General features: G+C 43.0%; 3 protein-coding genes across 3 annotated transcripts in view; 2 read left to right on the plus strand and 1 right to left on the minus strand.

Annotated features, from left to right (window-relative positions):
• The window catches only part of yes1 (YES proto-oncogene 1, Src family tyrosine kinase), a 29643-nt gene extending 13726 nt beyond the window's left edge, over window positions 1-15917 (plus strand). Inside the window, exons 3-12 of the mRNA XM_084546185.1 lie at window positions 710-809; window positions 2812-2910; window positions 3765-3868; window positions 4571-4720; window positions 6029-6184; window positions 9142-9321; window positions 11192-11268; window positions 11952-12105; window positions 12690-12821; window positions 14061-15917. Coding sequence (XP_084402311.1) covers window positions 710-809; window positions 2812-2910; window positions 3765-3868; window positions 4571-4720; window positions 6029-6184; window positions 9142-9321; window positions 11192-11268; window positions 11952-12105; window positions 12690-12821; window positions 14061-14269 — 1361 coding nt within the window. The 3' untranslated portion in view covers window positions 14270-15917. The remainder of the gene's footprint in view (window positions 1-709; window positions 810-2811; window positions 2911-3764; window positions 3869-4570; window positions 4721-6028; window positions 6185-9141; window positions 9322-11191; window positions 11269-11951; window positions 12106-12689; window positions 12822-14060) is intronic.
• A 150-nt stretch (window positions 15918-16067) lies between these two features.
• Window positions 16068-19030, minus strand: clul1 (clusterin-like 1 (retinal)). Its single transcript, XM_084547374.1, has 7 exons — window positions 18775-19030; window positions 18460-18608; window positions 18192-18362; window positions 17547-17985; window positions 17262-17384; window positions 16969-17183; window positions 16068-16502 (listed from the first exon to the last, which is right to left on the minus strand). Exons 1-7 carry the CDS (start codon window positions 18875-18877, stop codon window positions 16320-16322), a joined length of 1383 nt encoding a protein of 460 aa, XP_084403500.1. The 5' UTR covers window positions 18878-19030; the 3' UTR covers window positions 16068-16319.
• Window positions 19031-24785: 5755 nt separating this feature from the next.
• The window catches only part of colec12 (collectin sub-family member 12), a 29703-nt gene continuing 28397 nt past the window's right edge, over window positions 24786-26091 (plus strand). Inside the window, exon 1 of the mRNA XM_084546664.1 lies at window positions 24786-25183. Within this exon, the coding sequence (XP_084402790.1) occupies window positions 25177-25183 (7 nt within the window). The 5' untranslated portion in view covers window positions 24786-25176. The remainder of the gene's footprint in view (window positions 25184-26091) is intronic.

The following is a 26091-nucleotide window of genomic DNA, read 5'->3' on the forward strand; positions in this document are numbered from 1 at the left end:
AAAAGAAAACTGATAAACAAAAAAGAAAGTAGTTGTGATCTGTGATATTAATGAAGAATTTTTATTGAGCTGTTAATTAAGATAGAGGCCCTGTTTGAAGTGTAGCACTTACACCGATCAGTCACAACATTAAAACCACTGACAGAAGAAGTAACTAAGATTGACCATCTTGTGAGTGTTCCATGTTCTGCTGGGAAACCTTTGGACCTGGCATTCATGTGGATGTTACTTAGACATGTAGAACCCACCTAGACCAGACCAGCCATCCCCAGCAGGATGCAGCCTGACACAGACACACACAAAAACAGCTTAGGAAGAACTCAAAAAATCATGAAGAACAGCACAAGGTGGTCTCCAAATCCACTAGATCCCAAACTGATCAAGTATCCATGGGATGATGTTGTTACTGGGGGACCCAAAGGCCCCCACTAACAACATTGTGTTGCCAGACACCACAGGACACCCTCAGAAGGACCATGTCCATTCTCTGATGAGTCACAACTGTTTTAGAGGCACAAGGGAGACCTACAATATTAGGAAGGCGGTCATAATGTTATGTCTGATCAGTTTATTTTAAGTTAATAACAACTTGTCTTTATTTGAAAGCTGAAGGCTGTTGGTGCCATTTGTTGTCCAGTGTGATTAAAGATTAAACAAATGACTTGATTAGAGCTCTGCACACCTAACGCTCCGTCCCTCCGTCTTCAAGGTGGCGTCACGTTCTTCGTGGCTCTGTACGACTACGAGGCGAGGACGTCGGACGATCTGTCCTTCAAAAAAGGGGATCGCTTTCAGATTATCAACAACACGTGAGTACATTTGCTTTTTGCTCTGACAGCCTGCTGGGTGGATTTGTGCGTACACGGTTGCGTGTGTGTGTGTTTAATCCCTCTTTTTATTCAGGCCTGATATTAAGGCTGAGATCTGTCTGGGTTAATGGATTCCTCTAATGGGCCATCTGTTTAGTTGCCATCGCTTTCCTCCGGCCACTGATCGTGCTTTTATTTTGGGCACTCAAATTTGGGTTACAGTGTAAAACATACTCTGAACAATTGACATAATAAAATATGAACATAAGTAACCAGATTTAAATGAAACGGCTGATGATAGGTACACTGATGATATGCCTCTATGAGGTCAAACTCAGTCCACATTTTTGCACTATTACTCCATATTTGTGAGAAAATAAATATCAGTTATTAGAGGAAGCACATTTAGTTTGTTCGTTCTCGACTACCTTGCTGCCACAGACCCGTCTTTATCACACATGTGTGAGAACGGGCAGAGTGCCAAGTTGTTCTCCTCATTCACCACATCCGACCACTGCCTTCATTGCTTTTGCAGAGGCCAAAACGCCATCTGCTTTTAAAACGTTACTTCCCTCGTCTCTCTTACATATTCCACATATGCTGTCACACATACCAGGAGCTGTAGCTGCACGTGAATGCAGAATTTTAACATTTAAAAAATATTGAGATAGAGTGCATTTTAAGTGCACTTGGTCAGTTATTGCTCTCACGCTGCATCAGGTATTCATACAAATCTACGAATGCCTTGACGTGCATGATGTAATGAAATAGGTACATTTACATCTTTACTACAAGAGATTATACTTCACAACATTTCTTGAAAAAATAAATAATGCACTTAACTTACTGTACCCTTTCTACATTATATGACAGCTGATTGTGTTTTACATGAAAACACATACACCAATCAGCCACAAAATTATGACCACAGACAGGGGAAGTAAATAACATTGACCATCTTGTGACAACACCATGTTCTGCTAGGAAAATTTTTGGACCTTTCGATGACTCGCATCCTGGCATTCGTAAAATGTTACAGCAGATATTTTAAGCGACTGTCGGTGACACACAGGTGTTTGTGACAGAAACAAAGCTGTGGGATTCCCAGGCAGAGCACATAGACACGATAGATTCCATGCCCACAGATTCAGTTTCAGTGTATTAATGCAGTCGAAAAAGCTGAGTTTTTGATTTGATTTGTAGACCAGACCAGACACCCCCACCCCATAGCAATGATACTCCTTGATGGCAGCAGCCATCCCCAGCAGGATGCAGCCTGACACAGACACACACACAAAAATGGGTTTAGGAACAACTAAAAAAACATGAAGAACGGCACAAGGTGTTGATCTGGCCTCCAAATTCACTAGATCCCAAACTGATCAAGTATCTGTGGGATGATGATGATGATGATGATGATGTTAGTGGGGGACCCAAAGGACCCCCACTAACAACATTCTGCTGCCGGACACCACAGGACACCCTCAGAAGGCCCATGTCCATTCTCTGATGAGTCACAACTGTTTTGGAGGCACAAGTGAGACCTACACAATATTAGGAAGGTGGTCATAATGATATGCCTCATCGGTGTACATTAGGCTTATTGACTACTGCTTTGTTCAGACTTTAAACCAGTGGCTTCTAACTGGTGATGTGTCGTTAAAAAGCCCACTCAAAGTTTTACTTTGGTGAAAGTGTACCTGAAATATCCTGAAGTTTACTTCTGTTGGCCTTGAACAACTCCAGAAGCAAATTAATAAGTTTGGAAGGGAACATCTCAAATGTGAGAAACTGGTGGGAGCTGCGTTTGTACAAAGGTGGTTTCACACACTCACGCCTACCTTCAATATGATGACGTGTTTGAGTGACGCTGGATATGACCTTGTTCCCTTTGTATCTTTTGTGCTTTTATATCTTTTATACCATCAGGCTTTATTTTGGACCAGGTGTATTTTTCAGTCAAGCTTCTTGCGTCTGATTTGTAATTGACTTCTGTCCTCAGGGAAGGCGACTGGTGGGAGGCGCGCTCCATCAACACGGGACAGAAAGGTTACATCCCCAGTAACTACGTGGCTCCGGCCGACTCCATACAGGCTGAAGAGTGAGAATTCAGATCATTAACTTGTCAAACGTGTTGCTGCCTTCTTTCACTTTTATTTTCTCTTCCTGGTTTTTGTAACCGTTCCTCACCCTGCTCTGTCAGTTCTTCTCTGATTAAGAAGAAACGTTGCTGCTGGGCGGACACACGTCGTGACTAACTCATCATTTACACTTGGCTGACTAAACAATGGAGCGCTGTATTGTCGCTGAGAGCTGCTGTCTTTCTCACTGCTGTTATTCCGGTGTGACAGAAACGTTAAGGGACTGAGCTGCACCGCTGTGGCCTGGTTTCTCTCTAATGATGGGGAAAAACACAGTAAAACAGCCAATTAACTTTGTCTTAAGTATAAAAAAAAAAAGCGAGTACCTGTTATTGACAGCTTGCAGGGCTTCTTTTTTTTTTCCCTCCAAATTAGTCGGCTAAAGAAAATGCCTTTGAGGTGTCACAATTCAGCTCGGTTGTAACACGACTGAACTTGTCAGGTTTTCTCAAAATAGACTGCGTTTTGTTTTGTTTTTTTCAAGGGAGAACAGACTGTTTGCAGCCGCGAGCTTCACTTATTTATTGTGACTAACGTTTTTATGGAGCTATTACATGTCACAGAATGAGCCAAGGACCTACTTCCTGGAACAAAGTTAATGATAAACTGTAATAATAGTTTAAAAGGCTGGGCCACTTCATATTTACCTAAATAAGATTTTACGGTATTTATTTGACTCTGTGAAAGAAGCACATCAAATGCCTGGTGTTCAGTGTCAACACATTTCCTCCCACAAAAGGTTATACAGAACATCCAGATGTCCAACAATATGCTCCTCCTGCCTCTGACTGTTTAACTCTCTCCATTTTGGCAGATGGTACTTTGGTAAAATGGGCCGCAAAGATGCAGAGCGTCTCTTGTTGCTTCCAGGGAACCAGCGGGGCACCTTCTTGGCACGAGAGAGCGAGACGACCAAAGGTGAGGCGATTTATTTGAGAAAATAAATTCAAATAAAAGTTAGCTTAAAGAAAAAAAGGTGGTTTTAATGTTTTCACATTTACGAGGTCTGCAGTCCTTCTTCAATGAGCTATGAGGTTATACTACATGGCGATATCAGCGGAAATCTTCGTTATCCCATCAACATTTTTTCAGATGGATTGCCATAAAATGTCGTATATTTGTATATTCATGGTCTCCAGAGGATTAATCACTGTGGGGATCTCCCCACTTTTCCTGTAGCGTCGTCTTGAGGCTGAGATTTGAGTCAAAGCTGAAAAACACTTGGTGACATTTGGCTCAAACATGCTCCCCGGGGGATAAACTGTTCATTAATAACTTCTGTGAACCCACAGTTTCTCACCCAGGTTGTTGAAGACCTCCTAGATTAACATGAAAAGTGGAAACACTTATATAATAAAAAACAAACAAGCTCAGAGCACGTAGTGGCTGACCTGCCAAGACTCAAGTTTTTTCCAGGCCCTGCTATTTTGGCCCTCAATTATGAGTTATACACATAGACAAAAGTGACCCAAGTTGCCTCCCACCTCCCAACAAATCTCTTGTATTTTGAACCCTAGTGGCTCATAGTTTTAGTTTGTTGATTTGTTGTAACGTTAATTCTCCTTGGAGAATTGTCTACACTGTTAAACACATCTAACTTGATGACCTTTTCTTTTAAAGGCGCATACAGTCTGTCTATCCGGGACTGGGATGACATGAAGGGAGATAACGTCAAACACTACAAGATCCGCAAGCTGGACAGCGGTGGCTATTACATCACCACACGAGCCCAATTTGACACGCTACAGAAGCTGGTGAAACACTACACAGGTATGCAGCCCGTCCGCAGGACCCACGCACACGTCATGTTCCTATGTAGGTAGCGTTTAGACAAATTGTTGTTTACACCTTGGCGTATACTCCAGCCCACAGCAAGTTGGTTATTTTTCTTTCAGATTCATGCTGTCTGGGTTTGTAATAGTCACAGTAGGGGGTTCTTGTCTTTTGGAAAACATCACAAGTCGCCTCTGCTGCCTTCTTCACGTTGTATTTCTGCGGGAAGAACCCTGCGTTCACAGCGGGTCATGCATTATTCAGCCGCAGATCTGTTGCCGGATATGCGTTGAATATGTATTGCGTATTAGAGGGGCCTTTTCCTTTTTTCTCAATTGTAAATGCATTACAAGCAGAGCTCTTGCCGACACGGTCACAGCCTGGTAATCTCGACAAATTCCCTCCAAATGAAATAAAAAAAGCGAAGCCGTGTGTGCGACTTAAGCCAAAAGAGGCGTGAATACAAAAACTGTTTCGTTTCTTAAGCTTCTATAATCTGCACAATATTGTTAAGCAAGCAGCTGTTCCTTAAATAAATAAAAAATTCCTACATGGTCTGTCATGAGAAAGCGTTTGCAACACGTAAACCGTGTAAACACATGCATGCGGGGCAAAGTGTTTGTCAAGAACTTTGCAAAAATACTGCGAAAAACACGACGTCTTTTAGCGTTTGCCCTTCTTGCACCAATATAACTCATGCTGTCCACTCAGTGCTCTGTTGTCTATAATTGATGACTGGTAGATTCAAAGCTCGGTGCTTCTTCTTATCCCTCTAAGTGTAGCATTTGATCTCCAGGCAGAAATCAATAATAAGTCAGAAGTCGTGCAGAAGAAAGATCGTAACATCTTGAATACAACAGGCTGGTTTTCCACCATTTCTCCCATTCTATGTGCCGAACTTAATTTAATGAGACAGTGTCTGAAAAGGCTTCTTGACCATAAACATTACTTTGGTCTTCATCTTTTTTTTTTGTTGCTGAAAATAAATAGTTTTAGCACATACCTATTTAGCATAGCATTATTGTGATCATACCATAAAGTCAGATTATTTCTGATAAGCGCATTGAGAATAGAGCGTTATTCTGTGTGGTGGGAGGCTGAAAGTCATGAATGAACCATTTCTTGTTTCATTGTGGTTTGATTGTAGTTTGCTGCCTGCCCACTGCCAGGAATGTGTTTGCATGTAACACCACTCAGATACTGGGTGCTTATGTTCAGCAGGCTGGTGGGAGTGAATTAGTAGGCTGATCACTAACAAGCTCCAACTTAAAGCTCATTCTGTTTTTTTTTTCCCATCCTCTCCAGAACATGCGGACGGTCTGTGCTACAGGCTGACGACTGTGTGTCCCACGGTGAAGCCTCAGACTCAGGGACTCGCTAAGGACGCCTGGGAAATCCCGCGAGAGTCCCTCCGACTCGAGGTCAAACTGGGACAGGGCTGCTTTGGAGAAGTCTGGATGGGTAAGAGACTCCCCCCCCCCCCCCCCGAAGCACGAGTGTGTGTGTCAGTGGATTTTGAATGAACCCTGGGGCCGTGGAGTCTGCTCCTCACAAGTGTTTTTGTTATTATGGATATTTTCATTGTGCCCATTCACACTAGAAAGTGGCAAATTCATTCACATGGCAACTTGGGAATTAGTGGTGCCCGTCGTGGCGCTTCAGTACTTTACTGCAGAGAGTTGTGTTTCCATTAGCAAGCAAAATGTGGCATTTATTACATTTAAATGAGCTGGTAGGTGGTTTTGGAAAACATGCCAGGTGAACCAGTGCCGATGCTAGATTTATCTTCATATTTAGTACACAAATACAACAGGGAAATCTGTGTTTTTCATGTAACTCTTGGCAAAACCTAGAACCCTTCCTTATACAGAGTTAATTACAATATAAATAGAAGGTGTGAAACGGATGCCTGATGAAAAATGTCGGTGTGAGCGGACCTCGAAGAGGTTTGAGTTCTTGTCCAAGCACATTTATTCAAACCAAAAACGTAAACAGAAGAAGACTTTTGCCATGAAATTCTTCTCCTGACACACCTAACTGGCTTATTTATTATGGTGTCAAATCTGTCAGCAGAACTTGTGAAGACCGATGTTGCTGGTACACTTGCAAACAGGAACTTTAATTAGTAGAACTAGCCGACCGTCCTCGGGATCTGTCCTAACAGGATACTCTGGGTATTTATCAAACATGCAGTATTTCCTTTGTCAACAACATTGTATATTATTAATAACTAATGTGAACTAACTAATGCACAAGCTGCCTCTAGGGGGTGCATGGGATGAAAAATGTAATGGTGGAGAAGAAGTTATCTTCTTCTACACACTCTATATGCGCACCTAGCTTGTGGCCTGAGTGAGTGAGTATACCGGGAATACTCACACATCCCCCCTCCCTGTTTCTCCCTCCCTCTCTCTTTCTTTCTCTCTCTCGCTGCAGGCTGAGCCACCTGCGCTTGAAAATCCTCACACGGATCCTCTCTCTTTTTTTTTTTTTATCTGTTCCTGAGCCTATGCTCTTTGTTATTTATGTTGCGGGTCGTGTGCAACTTTATCGCAATTTAATTCAAATTACTGGCGTTCTGATTTTATTTCCATAACCGCCGTGTTATGAGGACAGGGTTGTGTTCGCTCCACGGTCATTAAAAGTTGCTGCAATTTTTGTTTAACGCGGGCTGAAAATATTATAACATTTCCCTCAACTTATCTGCTTTCTGCCTCTGAGCCTGAGCCTGTCATCCGTCCTCTTTGCTCTTAAAAGTGGAAGCTTGTGTGTAACGGCTTAATTCAAATGCGAGAGTGCATTGTTGTGATCGTGGTAATTTTGTTATATGTGGCGTTCTGGTCATTTGAGCATGATTAAACATGCCGCCTTTAATATGGCTATAAAAAACCTTGTTGCTTTTTTTTTTTAATTTTTTTATTTAAGGTGTGAGGGATTGGGGGTGCATCGACCCGGCTGGGACATAAAAGTTTGGGAAGAGCTGCCTTAGCCCCTTACCCTAACCTTAACCATCACAACTAAGTGTCTAACCCTAACCATAACCTAATTGTAACCTTTACCCTAAAATCAAGTCTTAACCCACAAACAGCCTGGTAAAGAAAGTGAGGACCGGCCAAAATGTCCTCACTTAGCACAAATGTCCTCACTCCGATGGTGTAAAACTCAGTAATGGTCCTCAGAAAGATAGCGGCACAAGAACTTGCGTACATATTTGTATGGCTATCTATCTATGTGAGGACATTCATTGACGTGATGCATTATCTAGCCCCTTACTCTTATCATCTCAACTAAGTGCCAGTTTAGACTTCTGCGTCAAGTTATTACAGACCCTACGCAGAGCCTGATGTGCACCTCCCCAGAAATGTAACTACGCACCACAGCAACGCAGAGAGCAAGAGCTGTGATTGGTCCACTTGGCAGTAGCGTGTTTCCGCTTTAGTATTTCCAGCTGCTTCTCCGTTGCTGTAATTTTCAAATTGATTGTCTTGGATCAGTAAAGAATCCGTAAGGTTGACTGGGGAGGTTCGGCAATACAGACTCGTGTTCGGCAAAATTTCGACGAAATTCGGAAGTGTGGACCGGTCAAACTGTCCTCACTTGGCACAAATAACATCACTCCGATGGTGTAAAATTCAAACTGGTCCTCAGAAAGATAGCTGTACAAGAACGGACACACACACAGAGCCCACTAATCACAGGTCACTTCCTACGCTTCATGTCTCTGGCCCGCATGCGATAGTCGGGGGGCCTTTCAGCAAACACGACTCTCTTCTTTCATCACTCAGTCTTTCATTACAGCCTGGCCTGCAGCAAGCCTCGACCTGCCAGCCTCCTCTGTGCAATCCCAGGAATCCCTCTCTCTGTGTTCTCCCTTGTCCATGATTGCTCAGCAGCAACTTTTTCTTGCTGAAAATCTGCTCTGCTCGTGCTTGTTTTAGCCATTGCCCTCATTTACTCTGCTCTGCTGCCACCACCCCATGTTAGTATTATCTGATATAATCACTGTCCTAGTTTGTCCTTCAGCCTGCGTGTGTGCGCATGTGTGTGTGTAGAGTTTGTTCAGTATGATTCATTCATGAAGGTCAGCCTCATGACGGAAGCAGTGGATCTCCTGCCTCAGCTCATTGTATGTAAACAGGGCGTGAGTAAGTGGCTCTCAACCAGGAAGTGGCTGATTATCTAAGCTGTCATGTTCTTTCTCTCATGAGCTGCTCTTCACATGCGGGAACACTGCCAGAGATCAGCGGCATGACGCCTGATTCCTGGATTGATTTATTTAATCACTTAAAAGGGGTCAAATGTGTGCGTTAGTGTTTTTAATATTACAGTGTGTGTGTGTCAATAGAAGAAATATCTTGATGAACTATCTCCGCCGTCCTAATACATTTCAATACATTTGATTTTTTTTTTTTATTCAGGCACATGGAACGGCACGACTAAGGTGGCGATCAAGACCCTGAAGCCGGGCACCATGTCTCCGGAGGCTTTCCTGCAGGAGGCTCAGATCATGAAGAAGCTAAGGCATGACAAACTGGTGCCACTCTATGCCGTGGTGTCTGAGGAACCCATCTATATCGTCACCGAGTATATGGGAAAAGGTGAGGAACGAGGCCTGAAATCCCCCAAACTAGAAATCACGTAGATGTACTTGAAAATAAAATACAGAGTTTCAGAAGCTGAACGCAAGAGCAACACAGCCTGGACTGCTATTCTTTTTGAAGTGCAGAATCTGTGCTCACGGCTGCACCTGCTGAACCCAGGCCAGCCGCCCCTCAAATAAAGGTGTTGGTACTTTGTTGTCCATCGGTCAAAAAAACGTTTCTTGCCTCTTGTTACATCACTTTGACGTCTGAGCTTCACTGTACAGAGCTTTTCCAAAGAAGCTTCATGCAATTTACATTTGAGTGATTTGCTACTGTGAAACCGCAGGTTCACACATATTTCGAATAAATTTGGCTCCAGTTTGATTCGTCTTGTTTTTAAAGAGGAAAAAAGAGAAACAGTATTTGAATAGACTGATGAATTTTGCATTGTTTTATTCAAGAGATAAAAGGAATAAGTTGTTTGCCTTCACTGCACTTTGTTGAGGAATGTTCTCTTTGCTCTCGGAGTGGGATTCCTTGCGTCACAGATTTATTTATTTTTTTTTCACAGCTCTGTTTACGTCAGCCATAACCTCAGTAGTCACTGATGCCGTTCTGTGATGTTTGGCAAAAAATACGTTTGTAAAATGTGAGACGTTCACTTTTTTCTGTCTGTACCTGGCTGGCCTTAGGCAGATGGGTCCCTCCATATGAGCTGGGTTCTGCTCAAGGTTTCTTCCTGTTAAAAGGGAGTTTTTCCTTGCCACCATCGCCTTCAGGTTTGCTCTGGGGGTTTCAGGCTGGGTTTTGTAAAGCGTCTTGAGACAATTTGTATTGTTATTGACGCTATATAAATAAAATTGAATTGAACTGAATTGAATAAAGCCTTCGACGGATGTTACTAACCAGCACGTGTTGTCATTCACCACTGCTTGTTGATCATTATTCCATTGCCGACATATTCCCACTGCACCGCATCCTGAGCAGGTTTACAACCTTTAAAAACACTACATTTGTTACAAGTGATCTGATATTGCAAATGCAGAGGCTTAAATGGAACCATTCAAACATAATCCCCATCACCCTTGAAGCATTCTTGATAAAATATTTATGCATGAGAAGAAACCTGTTAATACACCGATCAGACATAACATTAAAACCACTGACAGGAGAAGTAAATAATGTTGACCGTCTTGTGATAATACGATGTTCTGCTGGGAAACATCTGGACCTGGCATTCATGTGGATGTTACTTAGACATGTAGCACCCACCTAGACCAGACCAGGCACCCCCACCCCATAGCAATGACACTCCTTTATGGCAGCAGCCATCCCCAGCAGGATGCAGCCTGACACAGGCACACACACAAAAACGCTTTAGGAACAACTCAAAAAAACATGAAGAACAGCACAAGGTGTTGACCTGGCCTCCAAATTCACTAGATCTCAAACTGATCAAGTATCTGTTGGATGATCCACAGAGGCCCATTGGACCCAAAGGCCCCGACTAACAACACTTGTTGCCAGACAACACAGGACACCCTCAGAAGACCCATGTCCATTCTCTAATGAGTCTGATGAGTACGCAATATTAGGAAGGGGGTCATAATGTTATGCCTGATCAGTGTATACTCAGAATGTGTAACCTCTTCATGCAAATAACACGACTGTTGAAGACGGTTGGACCTTTTAGGACGTGACCATTTAAGGTCAACATAAAAGAGAGTTGCACCTGTAGAAGAAGGTTGTAAAGTGTACGCACAAACTTGTTGCTTCTAAGTGGATTTTGTTTTTGTGTCGGCCGTTGCTCCTTTTGTTTTGGTGTTGTGTTCACACACTGTGCAGACTTTTGTATTGATTGTGCTTCTCTTCTAAACTCTGACAGGGAGCTTGTTGGACTTTCTGAAGGAGGGAGATGGGAAGTACCTGAAGCTACCGCAGCTGGTGGACATGGCCTCACAGGTAGGATCAAAACGGGCTAACTGCTCCTCCGCTATGTCTCTTACCTGCCCAGCTGCTGCTCTAACTGTATCCGAGGGAGATTATCATACACCTGCAACACTACAACACGGGCAGCTTTCCAGCTATGTGTGTGTAGGTGCGTGGGAGTCAAATATCCGGGCCCTGTAAATAAGCGTTTCTCATTGTTCTCCATGTGGCTGCCATATTTATTTAATATCTACCCTCCCCTCTCTTCCTCTTCCTCCTCACCGTGTGTGTGCCTCCCCTCGTTCTCCGCCACTTAACTGCCTGTAGCACTTAAACACTGCTCACCAGAGGCCACTTAAGCTCGCCGGTTCAGTCACCGAGTGTGATCTGCTCTTAATTCGCCCCTCCACGCTCACGGGCTCCCTCTTCTCCCCACTCAGCGGAGTGTTTGAGAATTGGTCTGACACTGGCTGAAACCCAGAGACGCCTCAGAGGGAGTTGCCGGCGAGCGCGAGGTGGTGTCTGAGAGTCGGGTTTAAGATGAGTCCGATTGATCTCATCGTCGCAGCCGGCGGCGGATATTGCTTTATTTTTCCTCCTTCTGTGGGTCAAGTCTCAAGATCGATGGAGTGTGTTTTTTTTTTTTCTAAACTGACAATTAAATGTTTTCATATCTCGACCCCTTCCCCGTCCGCCCCCGTCCGACCCCGCCCCAGATTGCAGACGGCATGGCCTTCATCGAGAGGATGAACTACATCCACAGGGACCTGAGGGCCGCCAACATCCTGGTGGCTGATAACCTGGTGTGTAAGATCGCTGACTTTGGCCTGGCCCGGCTCATCGAGGACAACGAGTACACCGCCAGACAAGGTGCGTGTTTGGGACGTTTGGCTGTCTGCATTTGTGAGGACGTGTGCTGTGGTTATAAATAGGGAACTCAGTCACTCTGAACCCTTGACACATAAACTAAACCTTCAACGTAGCTCTTAAGGAAACGACCTCTCGCTTATTATTTCTCATGTGATAGTCTTCTGACAGCCTACCACTGTATGTGTCATGTTGAATTTTTGGGAAACAGAGTCCAAAACTAAATACAAGCAGCAGATTAACCAGAGATTATAAGATCTACTGCCAGTTTTTTTACCTTTAGGCACCAACAGCTGATCCTTAAATGAACTGAAGTACACACTGACAGTCTCTCTTCATATACTCTGTTAATTAAGGCCACGATGTGACTCATATTCAGAAACGATTACTGAATAATCAATAAAGTATTTGGGTTTTTTTGTAAGCACAACAGCTGTTTCTGTTTCTAGTTTCAGCCTTTTCTGGCATTTTAATGTTTAAACCGATTAACTTAACGGATAAATCAATGATCACGTCGGCATGATAGATTTTTTTTCCCAAGCCCCCCGCTTCCCCTTGTTGACAAGTTTTCTTTTCTGTTTTCCCAGGTGCTAAATTTCCCATCAAGTGGACGGCGCCAGAAGCTGCGTTATATGGTCGCTTTACTATCAAATCAGACGTGTGGTCGTTTGGTATACTACTGACTGAACTAGTGACCAAGGGCAGAGTCCCATATCCCGGTAAGGAGGACACACGACCAGATATCTAATTTTTAAAAATATAATGCACATCTCTCTCTGTCTTTGTTTTAATTTCACAGTTGATGCATTTTTTCTTCCAATATGTTTTAGTTTTAACTTATAATCTTGATGACGTTGCGTGAGTCCAGCGCTCCTCTTTTAACTCCACACACACGTGCAGATCAGAATAGAAATGTGTGTGGGCGATGTGAGTCAACGCAGGTGTCTAGTGATTTATCAGTCCGTGGGAAACCACCCCTGCTTATACCTCCCTGCTCACCGGCTGCCTGCCTCGCCTCCGCCCCCTGCTGCGTCAGAGCGGTACTGCAGCCTGCGTGCACCGTTACCACTGTTTGACTGGCACTGGTTACGGAGCGTGCCATATGGGACTCTTAACCGCCGTCTCTCGTGGAGGGCCATCTGGCTCCTGTGGCCTTTCTTGGTTTCAGCGCATCGTTCTAATTAATTCACTCCAGAGCTGCAGATTGCGGGGGTTGAACCCACTCGTTTCCCTTCTCAAAACCCTAATTTTGTGGCTCTGTTTCAGTGCTTGCCTTAATATGTTGCTTGACAGTGTAGGAACATTTGTAGTTAGGTATACCAAGCATCTTCTATTTTAGCTCCACTATATTTAGATGCCTGCACACACTTGGATATGTGACAGACTTTTTTTTATATATATTATTAGAGCCGAGACATTAATCATGCTAACACCTCAACATCCGACATACCGCTGCCACCATATCCGGGCCTCAGCAGTTGTTCTCGGTCTTTTCCTCTCTCAGAGTATGAGATAATCTGATCCCCACTCTCCCACAGTGAGACGGCGGGGGCCGGGGGAGGGAGGAGGGGGAGGGGGGTAGGAGGATGCGGCCGCAATCATACCAGTGACTCTGTGTCATAACCTCTTTTAGCTGCAGTGGAGCTCCCCGTGGAGCTGTTTCTGCGCCGTGTCACAGGGTTCAGCCTCGCTGTCTTCCTGTCTCAGGAAGGAATCCACGGCTCTGGCGCTGTGGTAGAGAAGGAAGAGGCCTGAAGATGAAGCAATGCTGTTTGTGTTTCAAAATCTGCGCCTTTTATAAAATTTTAGTATTTATGTCAGACGGCGGCATATCTTTTCTGTCCAAACAGTGTTATTGCTCCACATTGCCCAACTTCCAACTGGCTTGCTGTGGTTTTAAAGCACTTTGGATAACTGTGGTGTATAAATTCTGTCCATGTTCCTCTGTATTTTTTAAGGTATGGTGAACAGAGAGGTCCTTGAGCAGGTAGAACGAGGCTACCGCATGCCCTGCCCTCAGGGCTGCCCCGAATCCCTCCACGAGCTGATGAGGCACTGCTGGAAGAAGGAGCCAGACGAGAGGCCGACCTTCGAGTACATCCAGTCCTTTTTAGAAGACTACTTCACGGCCACAGAGCCGCAATACCAGCCGGGAGACAACCTTTAGTCTGGACGATACGGAGCGAACTCTGGCGCACCGAGGTACATCAGTGGAGATTAAAAAACAACAGAGGGGGACGTCGAAGGAGTTCAGCGAGGCCGCAGAGGCTTTGTTGAAACTGCAGTGGATGAGTTTTTTTTTTTATTTTTTTTTATTTTTACAGACTAGCTCACAATGACACCGGCATACCTGAAAACTGAAGCTTGTCCCTCGAGGACCAAATGTTTTGGGGGAAAGTGTCGCAAGTGTGCAGATCGGCGCTGGTATGTTAAGCTCCGGGGACTCTGCTAATCAGAATAATCCACACGGGCTGGCCACAACACTGTGATCAAAAAGGTCTCATATTAACTCGCAGATGCACAGCTTTTCTTCTTCTTTTTTAAACATTTTTTAACGATAAATTTCCCCCTCCCCCTCTTCTCCGATTCCCTACTTTTTATTTTACAACTTGAGTCTTTGATATTAGAGTCCAGATCTTTTTATATGTACATGAGTTTGGTTTGAACGTGTAAGGTCGACCAGGATGTTTGTTTTTTGTTTTGTTTTAAAGTGACCGATAACTGTGGTTGAAATGTCAAGTATGTGCTGCGACTGTAAAGCTTTGATTGAGAGTTGCGTGGGGGACGTCGGCGGGGGAAATAAAAGGTTGAACGAATGTACCTGGAGATCAGAGCAGATGTACATATTTAAAAAAAACAAAATGTATTTTAGCAGGTTTGATGAGGTGGATGATTGAGAGGCATTTTTTTTTTTTTGTATGATTCTTTTTAACAAAGTCACTTGAATGGCATATTATTATTTTTCTTTTCTTTCATTTAATCTGGGACTTGAAATCACAAAGAGGTATTTTTCCGATTCACAAGTGCGACCGTTTTTTTTTTTTGTTTTTCTGATTAACATTTTATAAATGTTTAAAAAATTTCAGCTGTGAAATTTTTAAGTGAGATCGAGTTCATTTCTGTTTAGAAAATTTGCATTTTTTTGTTTGTTTGATCAACTTAAACGTGTTTCTCTTTGTGTTGCACACATCTGCACAGTTGAATGTCGCAGTAGAGTAATGACGGTACGGGGGTCTGTCAGGTTTATAACACACAGAACATGGAGCGGTTGTTTTAATTTCCTCTCGGTTAAATCCCACAAACCTTCCTCACTCAGGTCTGCTGGACGGGAACATTTTACCCAACGCTACGATTTCAGAAAACTAAATCTCTTCATTTGTAAATGCAACTATACAAAGCCATTAGGCATTTGTGTCGAGTTCCACTTCTCATTTCCAGAAGTGATGGGTGACTTAACTAGAACCAGACAAACTAAAACCAACACCTTACCATTTCATAAATAAAATATTCACTTCTGAAAGGTACTTCCATTTTCTCTCCAGGTGTGTGCAATGGGAAATTTGAGACGATTCAGTACGAAAGCCACAAAGATGTGAACTTTTCTTTTTTTTCTTTTTTCTTTCTTGTATTTCTCTCCGTGCTTCACTTCACTCACAAGAACGTCGTATGTGATCGTTCCTTGGGGAAAAAGGAAAAAAAAAAGAGCTAGTGGAGACATGAATAATGAAATTAATGAGAATGGTAACTAATATGATTTTTGTACAGACAAAAAAAAATAAAAGTTTTTCCCAAAGCTCTCATTTAGTTCTCGTGTTCCTCGGGAAGATTCGGACTTGAGACGTTTTAAGATTCTCCGAGACAGGCGACAAAAGTTTTTATTTATTTTCACCGTTTTGACACGACAGGTAAGTGGTACATTTACTTCCTTTTTACATTCATTGAAGAGCAATGATTATTATGTTTCAGCAAGATTATGCCTACTTTACATACACAATCTAATTCTGTTCACAGTTAAAGCTCTGCACAAAAAGACACTGAAGTTTTACTTGTCCTCAAACCTGTGAAGAGAGAAAGAACACATTATTTGAGTCATTTAAGGCATGCAAGGCATATTTAAAGTTCAAGAGCGTTGTCTTTGCCTCTATCCTCGTATCTAATGACAGCATGCTATGCCTTCTTTAATGGAATCTGGAAATTGACCCAAACGATTGCAGTTCTCACCTGACCATCTCCTTGTACTTGTCCAGAGCCTCCTGTGTCACATACTGGATGAAGGCGTCGTCCTGCAGGTCCAGCTCACCGGGAACAGTGAGGATGAATGAGGGAGAGTTTAAGATGTTCACCTCTACCTTGGTATCGGTCACAGACATGTTCTGTTCGCTGTGGCTCTCTGGTGCCACCTGGAGAGAGGGAGAAGTCATGGTTATAAACTTTCTCACTTATATACACCGATCGGACATAACGTCCTGTCCACCTTCCTAATATTGTGTAGGTCTCCCTTGTGCCTCCAAACTGTTTGGACTCATCAGAGAATGGACATGGTCCTTCTGAGGGTGTCCTGTGGTATCTAGCATCAGAATGTTGTTAGTGGGTGGTCTTTGGGTCCTATGGGTTGAGGGGAGGGGCCTCTGTGGATCATCCCACAGACACTTGATCAGTTTGGGATCTAGTGAATTTGGAGGCCAGGTCAACACCTTGTGCTGTTCTTCATGTTTGTTTGTTTTTCAGTTGTTCTTAACACATTTTCGTGTGTGTGCCAATGGTGGTCAATGTGGTCAATGTTATTTACTTCTCCTGTCAGTGGTTTTAATGTTATGCCTGGTTGGGTATTTTTATTTTACCACCCCTCCTTCTGTCCCTGCTCACCATGGTGATGCGGAAGATATTTTGTGGAGTGCTCCCGTTGCTCACAGCCTGAGCAACCCAGCTGAATTCGGCCGCCATGTTGCTGAGCCAGTTGACCGTTTCATCCGTGTGCTGCTGGACGATAGACAAGATCTCATCGTACTGCTCTTTGGAAACATCCAGCAGCTGAGAAACTTCATCCAGCTCCACATGCAGATCCCGGACACTGGGACACTCTGTGGGGACAAGGAGGAAGATGAGCTTTGCTGTATGAAGATATCGGAAAACAAAGTGCAAAGATGGTAGAGCTTCACCTGAGAGCAGAGCTCCCTGACAGGCCTCGCACTGGTTTTGCAGCTGCCAACACTCTGATGTCTGTTTGCGAAGGTCTCTGCACAATTTCCTGTTCTGCAGGAAACGAGGGAAACTTCTCCTGCCTGCGCCAAACAGAAACATGGGGAGTAGATGATCATTATTGCATCTAAATGTTCAAGAGTGACTAAAATGGCGTCTCTGTATCGTAAAGCATACTAATGTATTTCATCTAGTTGATAAATCTGACGATTTGAGTGGCTCAGATAATCCATCTAGCCCCACACTACCTTTCTTCTCTTCCTCCACTGCATCGTGGATGTCATCGAACACGTGAGTCACCACGGCTCCAAACTCCTGCGCCACACTCTTGCCAAAATCAAAGAAAGATTCCAGCACCTCCTCTAGCCCCACGCCCTGCAGGAAGCCTGAGTCCCGGCCGGGGTAGAACGGATCCGTGGTGGTTTCTTCTGTCGGGACGTCCGAGTCGTTCAGGAAGGCGCTCTGAAGGACTTTGTCGAGCCTGCCGCTCATGCTGGACGCCAAGGTGACGCTGCGGCTCACCAGCGTTCCCACCTTGCTGACCAGGCGGTTGAAGGAGTCCTCGATGCGGGTGACCTCGGAGTCTGTGCTGTCGGGGCCCTGGTTCACCAGGATGTCCCCTGGCTCCGTGCGGGGCTCACGGGGCCCGAAGCGCCTGGAGACTCTTTGGAAAAAGTTTTCCACCTTCAAAACAGAATTCATGAAATTTATTTTACTGTTATATGTGGTTATGGTTCCTCACAAAAGGATGTTTTCCTTTTTTACTGTTAGCCATGAACATATCAAGGTAATGCAGAAAAAAAGGTAACATTTTTATTTCTGTGGCCCTTATAGGAGGAGTTTGAAGGTTAGAAGAAGAGCACCGCAGGGAGTAGCTGCATTTTTTATACCTTAGTGTGGAAAGTAGCAAAACCCCTGCGGCAGGTGGAGGTATAGAAGCTTTTACATGCATCCTCCAGACAGGGTCTGCACTCCTCCCACTCAGACTGCAGGGAGTCTTTGCACTGCTCCTCTGCCTCCTCCAGCTTCTCTGTCACCTCCTTAGCCAGCTGTTCTGCCCCCTAGTGGAAGAAATGAGATCACTTAGATATTTTCATCATTACCTGAATTTGATTTTTTTTTCATTATTATTTTCTTGCTTAGGGAAGTGAATCTTACTTTCTTCTTATCGCTGCTGTGTCTCAAAGACTTCATGAGGTGTTCATGCTTCTGCTCGTTCCTCCACAGCACCTCCTTCATCTGCTTCACCCCATATAGAGCTCTCCTCACCTCCTCATCCACGAGCTTCTCGCCATCCACAGACAACTCTGACAGAGAGAGAGAGGAGGCAGAAATCTGGGTAAGCTGTATATAATGGAGCTCACATTACCACTTTACATCTAATAGCCTAATAAAAAACAAATATCTAATATGTAAAACAAACTAAACAATACCATCAGAAGTGCTGGAAGTTATCCTGCTCTGCCAACTCACCTTTTAAAGTGTCATCTGAGATGCCCTTGGACTTATCGGCTAGAGCAGAATTGAAGACACTCAGTGTCGCCACCAAAAGTGTCAAGCCAAGCAGGAGCTTCATTCTCGGGCTCAGTCACACAGTTTGAAAGAAATCTGAAAGACATGACAGGTGTGGTCCAGGGGTTTTGTGTGAAACTGCAGACTCAACACTTGGCAGCACGCTGGCAGATTAACAGCTTGTGCACAAACAACATGGCTCTGTGTGTACACATGCATGCATAAACACATGTTCCAGTTTTAAAAAGAACAACAGGTTTAATTTAGTCTGACCCAGAAAGGTAATAGGATTTGAGCTTGAGCTTGAGCTTGAACATCAGCACTGTACATGGTTATTTGTCGGCCTGCCACTAGGTGGTGCTGTTTACCTTTGCTACTATCATCTGTCCCTCATACATGGAGAACTGATACCAGGGAGCTCTGGCTGGATTTAATTGGTTGGGCAACAAATTCTCCACTGTGCAATAAATTAATTAAATTAAAGTATTATCTCATCTTAAAAAATATAAATAATTGATAAAATTATATAAAATATAATAATAATAATGACTGGTGACTGGTATACTACTTTTTCAAAACATAGATACAAAGTAAGTTACATATCAAGATAAAATCGTGCTCATAACCAAAACAACAACAAACAAACAAAACTCAGTGAGACAATAAAAACTGATAAAATAAAAGTTGAAGTAAGTTTTGAGGCGTGATTTAAAAGAAGGTACCGAGGTTCCTCAGGTAAATATTTCCGAAAACAACAGTGGGTAAGAAGGGAAGTTAGGCTCATAGGGATTGAGTAAATTTATGACGTAGGAAGGAGTAAAGCTTTTAAAGTAATTAGTAAAAGTTTAAATGAAATCTCAGCACAGTGAGGATGGTGACATGGAGAAATCTTTTTGCTGAAGCCTGAACACAGGGAACGGCGATAGTCCAAATGTAATGAGATAAATGTGTGCAGATGCATTCAAGTTCATAAAAAAGTTGAAACGATTACAAAGTTCAGAAGTTGGACAATGCAAGACTGTACCACTTGATGTCATTTGTATGTATCAAAAGCTTAGTCAAAAATCGCATCCAGATTGTAGGCGGCATACTTGACATGTGTGTTAATCCCAGATGCAGTTATGCAAATGTCATCTTCTGAAATTAGAAACCGATGTTCCTGTGCTATAAATGTAGGCGTAATAGTGATTAGAAGAGTCTTTTGTCCAGTCAGGTTCCTGCTCGGACAAGTGATGAATTCTGTGTTTAAACAAAGCTGGATCTTATCTTGTGATTTGATTTTATTAATTCAGCTGAGTTTTGTTTTCACTCTAATCCGTGCCATCAAGGTGTCCGCAGCAGGGGGGTGAGCACCAAACCTAGGTTCCATCTCAGCAGGACAGTGTGGCAAGCTGTGTTTATGTCTCGGACCATCTGCTGTGCCCCGAGTCCAGGCTCCATCAAGTCACAAGAATATATACGCAAAAAAAAAATCATATTGTGTTTGCTCACCAGTTTCCTAGCTGCTAATTTACCTGTCTGCCCCAGTTCAAGCATGAGAGGAGTTACACAATTTGGCATCCAGCAGGGATTTACAGTAAATGGGGAAGTTCTCACTCAAATTGATTCATTATTGGTTTAAGTTGCTGATAAAAGCTGCTCTATTTTATCCAGGTGAGGAGATCTCTAATTTTAAGCAACAATGTAACATATGTGTATAATTATTATTAATAAAAAGTCAGGGTAAAACAGTTATGACTTATTATACAGACTTATTATATTATGTGTTCAGAAATATTAACACAGCATTAACTGGATATAAAACTCAGCAGACGTCATATAAAATACAACACTGTGACTCATAAAAGTTGATGAAAAAGGGAGCAATGGAACCATCACAGCAAAGTAAACTCACCAGCAGAAGACTGAAGCTGCTTCTCTGCAGACACAAACAAACAAAGTGCTCCGTGTGGACGGTAGGTGCTCCTGACCACGTCTATTTGTGCTCTTTCCACTTGAGCTTTATCCTCTTACTGACTTTGCTTGATGTTGATGCCCATTAATCCCGCGTTCGTCACACAGGGGGAATGTTTTGCACAAGGAATTGCTGATTCATGTCAAAGATATTAACTATTAGAAGAATTTATTAATTTTTCTAATCGGACTATAATATGATAAATAATTGTTAGATCGAGGAGCCTGAAAGACTCGACGAGGGACATGAGTTTGTCGTGTAATATTTTTATTTGAGGTACAGAGAACTGGTTGTTATATATAAAAAATATCTATTGCAAATATTGATTTAAAAATATATATATTAAATATAGCAAAACAGCTCTTAATTTTCTGCAAGCAGTATTTGACACACACACACACACACACACATTTATATAGCTGTCTTTGTGAGGACATAATGCATTCCTTGGTTCCTAACCCTAACCTATCTCAACAAAGTGCCTAACACCTATCCTAACCCTAACCGAACTGTAACCTTTACCCTAAAACCTATTTGAGTCTCATCTCTCAAATAGCTTTGTAAAGAAGCGAGGACCGGCCAAAATGTCCTCAGTTTGCACAAATGTCCTCACTTTGATAAGACTTAAACTAGTCCCCAGAAAGACAGCTGTACGAGAACACACCATACACACTGGACCAGACAGTGTTTAAATCTCAAACTACAGTAGTTATGCAACTCCTTTCACTTCCTATGGTGTTTCATCAAACTGACCTCTACTTTTTAATGCTTCTGTTTCAGGCGTTTGAAGCGGTTCAAGAAGTAATCACATCCTTTACTTAAGTAACAGTACGAATGCTCCATCATAAGTAAAGTGCTGTGTGAAACATAAAAACGGTGGTAATGGCAAAATGTCGCGAAAGTGTTAAACTAAAAGTACTGATCTGGTCAGTCTGACTGAAAGTATAATATATGATGTAACTGGATAATTAATACTGAAGCAGTAGTGTGTGAGCAGTGTGTTAATGTTGTAGCTGCTGCATGTGGAGATAGTTTGAGACACTTCATTTACGGTTTTATTATTTAGAGGCTGCGTTTCGGTGCCTCAGTCACTCCCACTATATGGATATACACAGATCTAAATATCTCCCGACTGACTACAAATTACACAAAAGTTATAAGGGTGAGTAAACGATCGTATTTTATTCCAGAAATAAGGTCCAGGTTGTAAAATACAGTAGTTCCCCTTTTACACTGTGTTGTATTATGAATGGGTCTTATATCATACACTTACACTGTGTAAAATCTCAATCTCAAAAGTGATCAAAGCTGTAAAATAAATATAGCAGAGTGGAAGTACAAAGTAGCATAACATGGAAATACTCAAGTACAGTACAAGTACCTCAAAATTGTACTTAAGTACAGTAGTTGAGTAAATGTAATTAGTTATTCTCCACTATTACCATGTAGTTGATTTGTGAAAGTCTTTGTCAGAATTAGCTTCAATTAATTATAAGAGGAGATCAAATTAAAATTTATGTTTGTGCTAACTGCTGCAGAGATGCATCTGTTTAGCATTTTCACTGCAGTAAATATACACATAAAGCCCTTACTGTAAAGTGGCAGTCACAGTCGCTTATATAAAAATGGCCACCAGTTATTCTTAGATCTATAAGATGAATCTGGAGTATTTTTAGTTAAAGGAAAGATTCCTCTCAGCAGGAAGCCGTTTCCTGTCTCCACACCTGATGAAATGTGAGGGACTCTGGGGGGTTAGAGGTCTTCCCTGTCCCCGTCTCTTCACTGCTGCCTCATCTCCCTCAGAAGTGTGCCCTCTTTGCACGCTGTGACCCAGAAAATACAGTCCTTGCTGGATAATAATCAGAAACATGCAGCCTCTCTGACACATTCAGCACCTGGTCCCTGTAACACCACAGGGAGAAATGCTCTTCCCATGTTCTCCCACCGTTGGCCCTAAACATGAAACAGTTGGCAGTAAAAAGGGGCTCAAAGACTAAAAGAATGTCATTATACCAGAATATTTACACAAGTGGAAATTTAGGAAATGATCCCAGCTTTTTATTTATTCATCATTAATCTGGCATTCTCACTTCCCTGCAAGTGTTTCCAAATTGTTCAGAGAGATTTATGAACTCCTCCAAAGTGTGGCGGCAGGTTCATGTAAGAGGCGCGCGGTGTGGTCTTGAGTTTTGTGGCACTGATCAAAGTCCCAGACTGAAGAGATAAACAGGTGCAGAGGATAAACGGCTTTACAGGGAGCTGAGGTGTAATGGATGAAACAGTTGAACGCTGGTCTGAGAGCCGTGTCGTTAGAAGTAACAGGATTGGTGTAAATAGCAGATACACCGATCAGCCACAACATTAAAACCACTGACAGGAGAAGTAAATAACACTGACCATCTTGTAACAAAATCAATGTTCTGCTGGGAAACCCTTGGACCTGACAGGACCTGACACTCATATCGATATTACTTAGACATGTAGCACCCACCTAGACCAGACCAGGCACCCCCACCCCATAGCAATGACACACTTTGATGGCAGCAGCCATCCCCAGCAGGATGCAGCCTGACACACAAAAACGGTTTGGGAACAAAAGCACAAAGTATTGACCTGGTCTCTAAATTCACTAGATCCCAAATTGATCAAGTATCTGTCTCCACAGAGGCCCCTCGTCTCAACCCATAGGACCCAAAGGCCCCACTAACAACATTCTGTTGGCAGAGACCACAGGACACCCTAATGAGTCTGAATTGTCTTGGAGACGCAAGGGAGACCTATGCAACATTAGGAAGGTGGGCATAATGTTATGCCTGATCAGTATTTTCACAGCCACAAAATACAGTTGTAATAAAGCAACAGTTGTTTAGGAAGATGAGTTCATTTGGAAGCTGCGTGACAGATATTTTATCTTACACTAAACATGAGGATCAGCGAACAGCACTTACGAAATATATTTGTGTCTCTGTGTCTTCTGTGAGCACGTGTCCAGTTTAATCTTTAAATCCTGATCCTCGGCTATCGAGGTGCCAGCACAGTTGTACAATCAGGTTGCTATTAGATTATACAATTTAATCAGGGAATGACAAAGGCACTGAGAATGACTTGTTCCAGCTCTTCTTTTTGAAATTAAGACCCACACGTTTGCTGTTTTGGTTCATTCCAGAGTTGGTGGAGACTAAACAAACGTGAAATAAACAAATACTATATGACTTATATTCACCAGGTGGCTATAATCGACTTTAAATTAATATTGTTGTCAGATGGATATGAGTATGTCTGACTAACTCCTTATTCAGATCAGATATGCTGCTGCCCCCAAGTGGTATAAACTAAACATTAACTCAGTTTTATCGAGCAGTTGAAGTTGATCCACTTTTGGAATTTATGTAAACATCTTTTAACAGATTTCTTCTTTTTTTTTATGATTGTCGTCTTAATTCAAACATGAAATTTATTTTGGACAAATTTCAAAATAAAAGCTCGCCATAAAGCAAAGGAAAGCTTTCCCGAAATAGTTGCATTACATTCACTCACTACCAATTTTCTAACCGATCAAACTCAACACATCTTTTAAAAACTAAAATGAATTCTGCAAAGAGGCTGCGTTTTCATCTATTCAACACGATACTGGAACGACTGGACTTGCATCTGGTGAACAAAGATATATACGCAGACCTGCGACAGTTGTTGAGATGGGAATATTTTGGTCACAACATGTGTCAAAACGCACGGAATCCTCAAACCCTTTCACGCGTATCCGTAAGCGGACTGCGTGCTTGCTCCCGTGCAAGTTCAAGTGGTGTTATCCGATACGATTACCAGTCCTTATTCAGCGTAATTGTGCGCAGTAGTAAAAACACATTATGTACGCACACACACACACACACACACACACACACACACACACACACACACACATTGAGCACGCAGGGGTGCAGACGGTGCGCACAGATGTGACGAACACGTGGTTTCTCCAAGCAGCCCTACGGGCGCACCACTTCCTCTCACGTTAGGATTCCTTCACTTTTTGAGCTTGTCCTCTCCCTGCTGCGGGTACCACTTCACTTCTGAGCTGCACCAGGATACGTCCTCAACTGAGCATCCTCCAAAACTACCTGATATGTAAGAAGACATATTTTTATCTCTTGTTCTTGTAGCTCCTACTTGCACCCAGTGCTCTGCTCCTCAACTAAGTTCACACAGCTTTTGCTGCAGCACTGAAGTTACCTGCGCTGAGGGAGGAGGTTTGACTGACCCATCTCTCAAGAAACAGAGGATATTCGGGTCAACTCTTGAGATTCAAGGAACAGTGGCGCTCAACGGGAGCTTTCGGGCAAATGCCATTGCGATGCTGTGGATGTGACTTCAAACAACAGCTTTACAACGTCAGAGCTCCATAAGCCACAATGAAAGGTAGGACCAATTAACAGGCACGTTTAAAAAATAGAAAATATCCAATGCGCACAGGCGTCACTGGAGATGGTGAGATCTGTTTTCTGCTCATTCCTCTCGATTGTTCTTTGTCACTTTTCTGCACTATTCCTCTCAAGTCTGGGGCATGAGGAGGAGGAATGCGTGGGCTACAACTCGCGTCTGACATCTGGTTTCCATTAAGACACTCTGTTTGGGATTGTTTTGCATCTGTCCACTGCTGCACATCAAACACTAAACCTACAATAAGAGCAGTATTCAGTAATATGCAAAACACGTTCACTCAGCGAGTTACTTTGACTGTTTAGTGTTAAAATAATTTGTTGTTTTAGTTACTTTTTTTATGCACATGTTGCGCCTGCAGACCTGGGTTTAGCGTTTTTCTTGGCTTAAAGAAATCAAAGGTGATGAAGGAAGCTCTGAGTCACGCTGAACTTCGTGCATGAAAAGAAGCTTTATTGTGGTATTGCTCCGTGCGCAAACATGCGCCCCGCACTCACCCGGACCCCAGATCCAAAAACCTGCTGCCTAATAAACACACAAAGAGAAATAAAACAGAAGGAAAGTGCACGAATCATTGTGGTCAGTGGGTTTTAGCTCGCGATTTCAAACGAAAGTTTATATTAAGTTTTCCCGGATCATCATGTGGTTCCCTGATGTTTTTGGACTAAATTAAGCTCATGCGTGTCACGCTCACTCGCAAACAAAGGCTTTGAAGGATCCGCAAGCTGCTCTCCCGTTGCAAAGGATAAACGCTGCACGACTCCTGTCACCTTGTGGTCAGTGTTAGAAAAGCTCCGAGTTGTGAGCGGAATTGTGAGCAAACTCATACAGTAAATCCTGGATGTTACTGGGTTGTATAGGCTGCCCCCTAGAGCTCCTGTCACTGC

The sequence above is a fragment of the Chelon labrosus genome (assembly GCF_963514085.1).
Source record: "Chelon labrosus genome assembly, chromosome: 6".
NCBI lineage: Eukaryota > Metazoa > Chordata > Actinopteri > Mugiliformes > Mugilidae > Chelon > Chelon labrosus.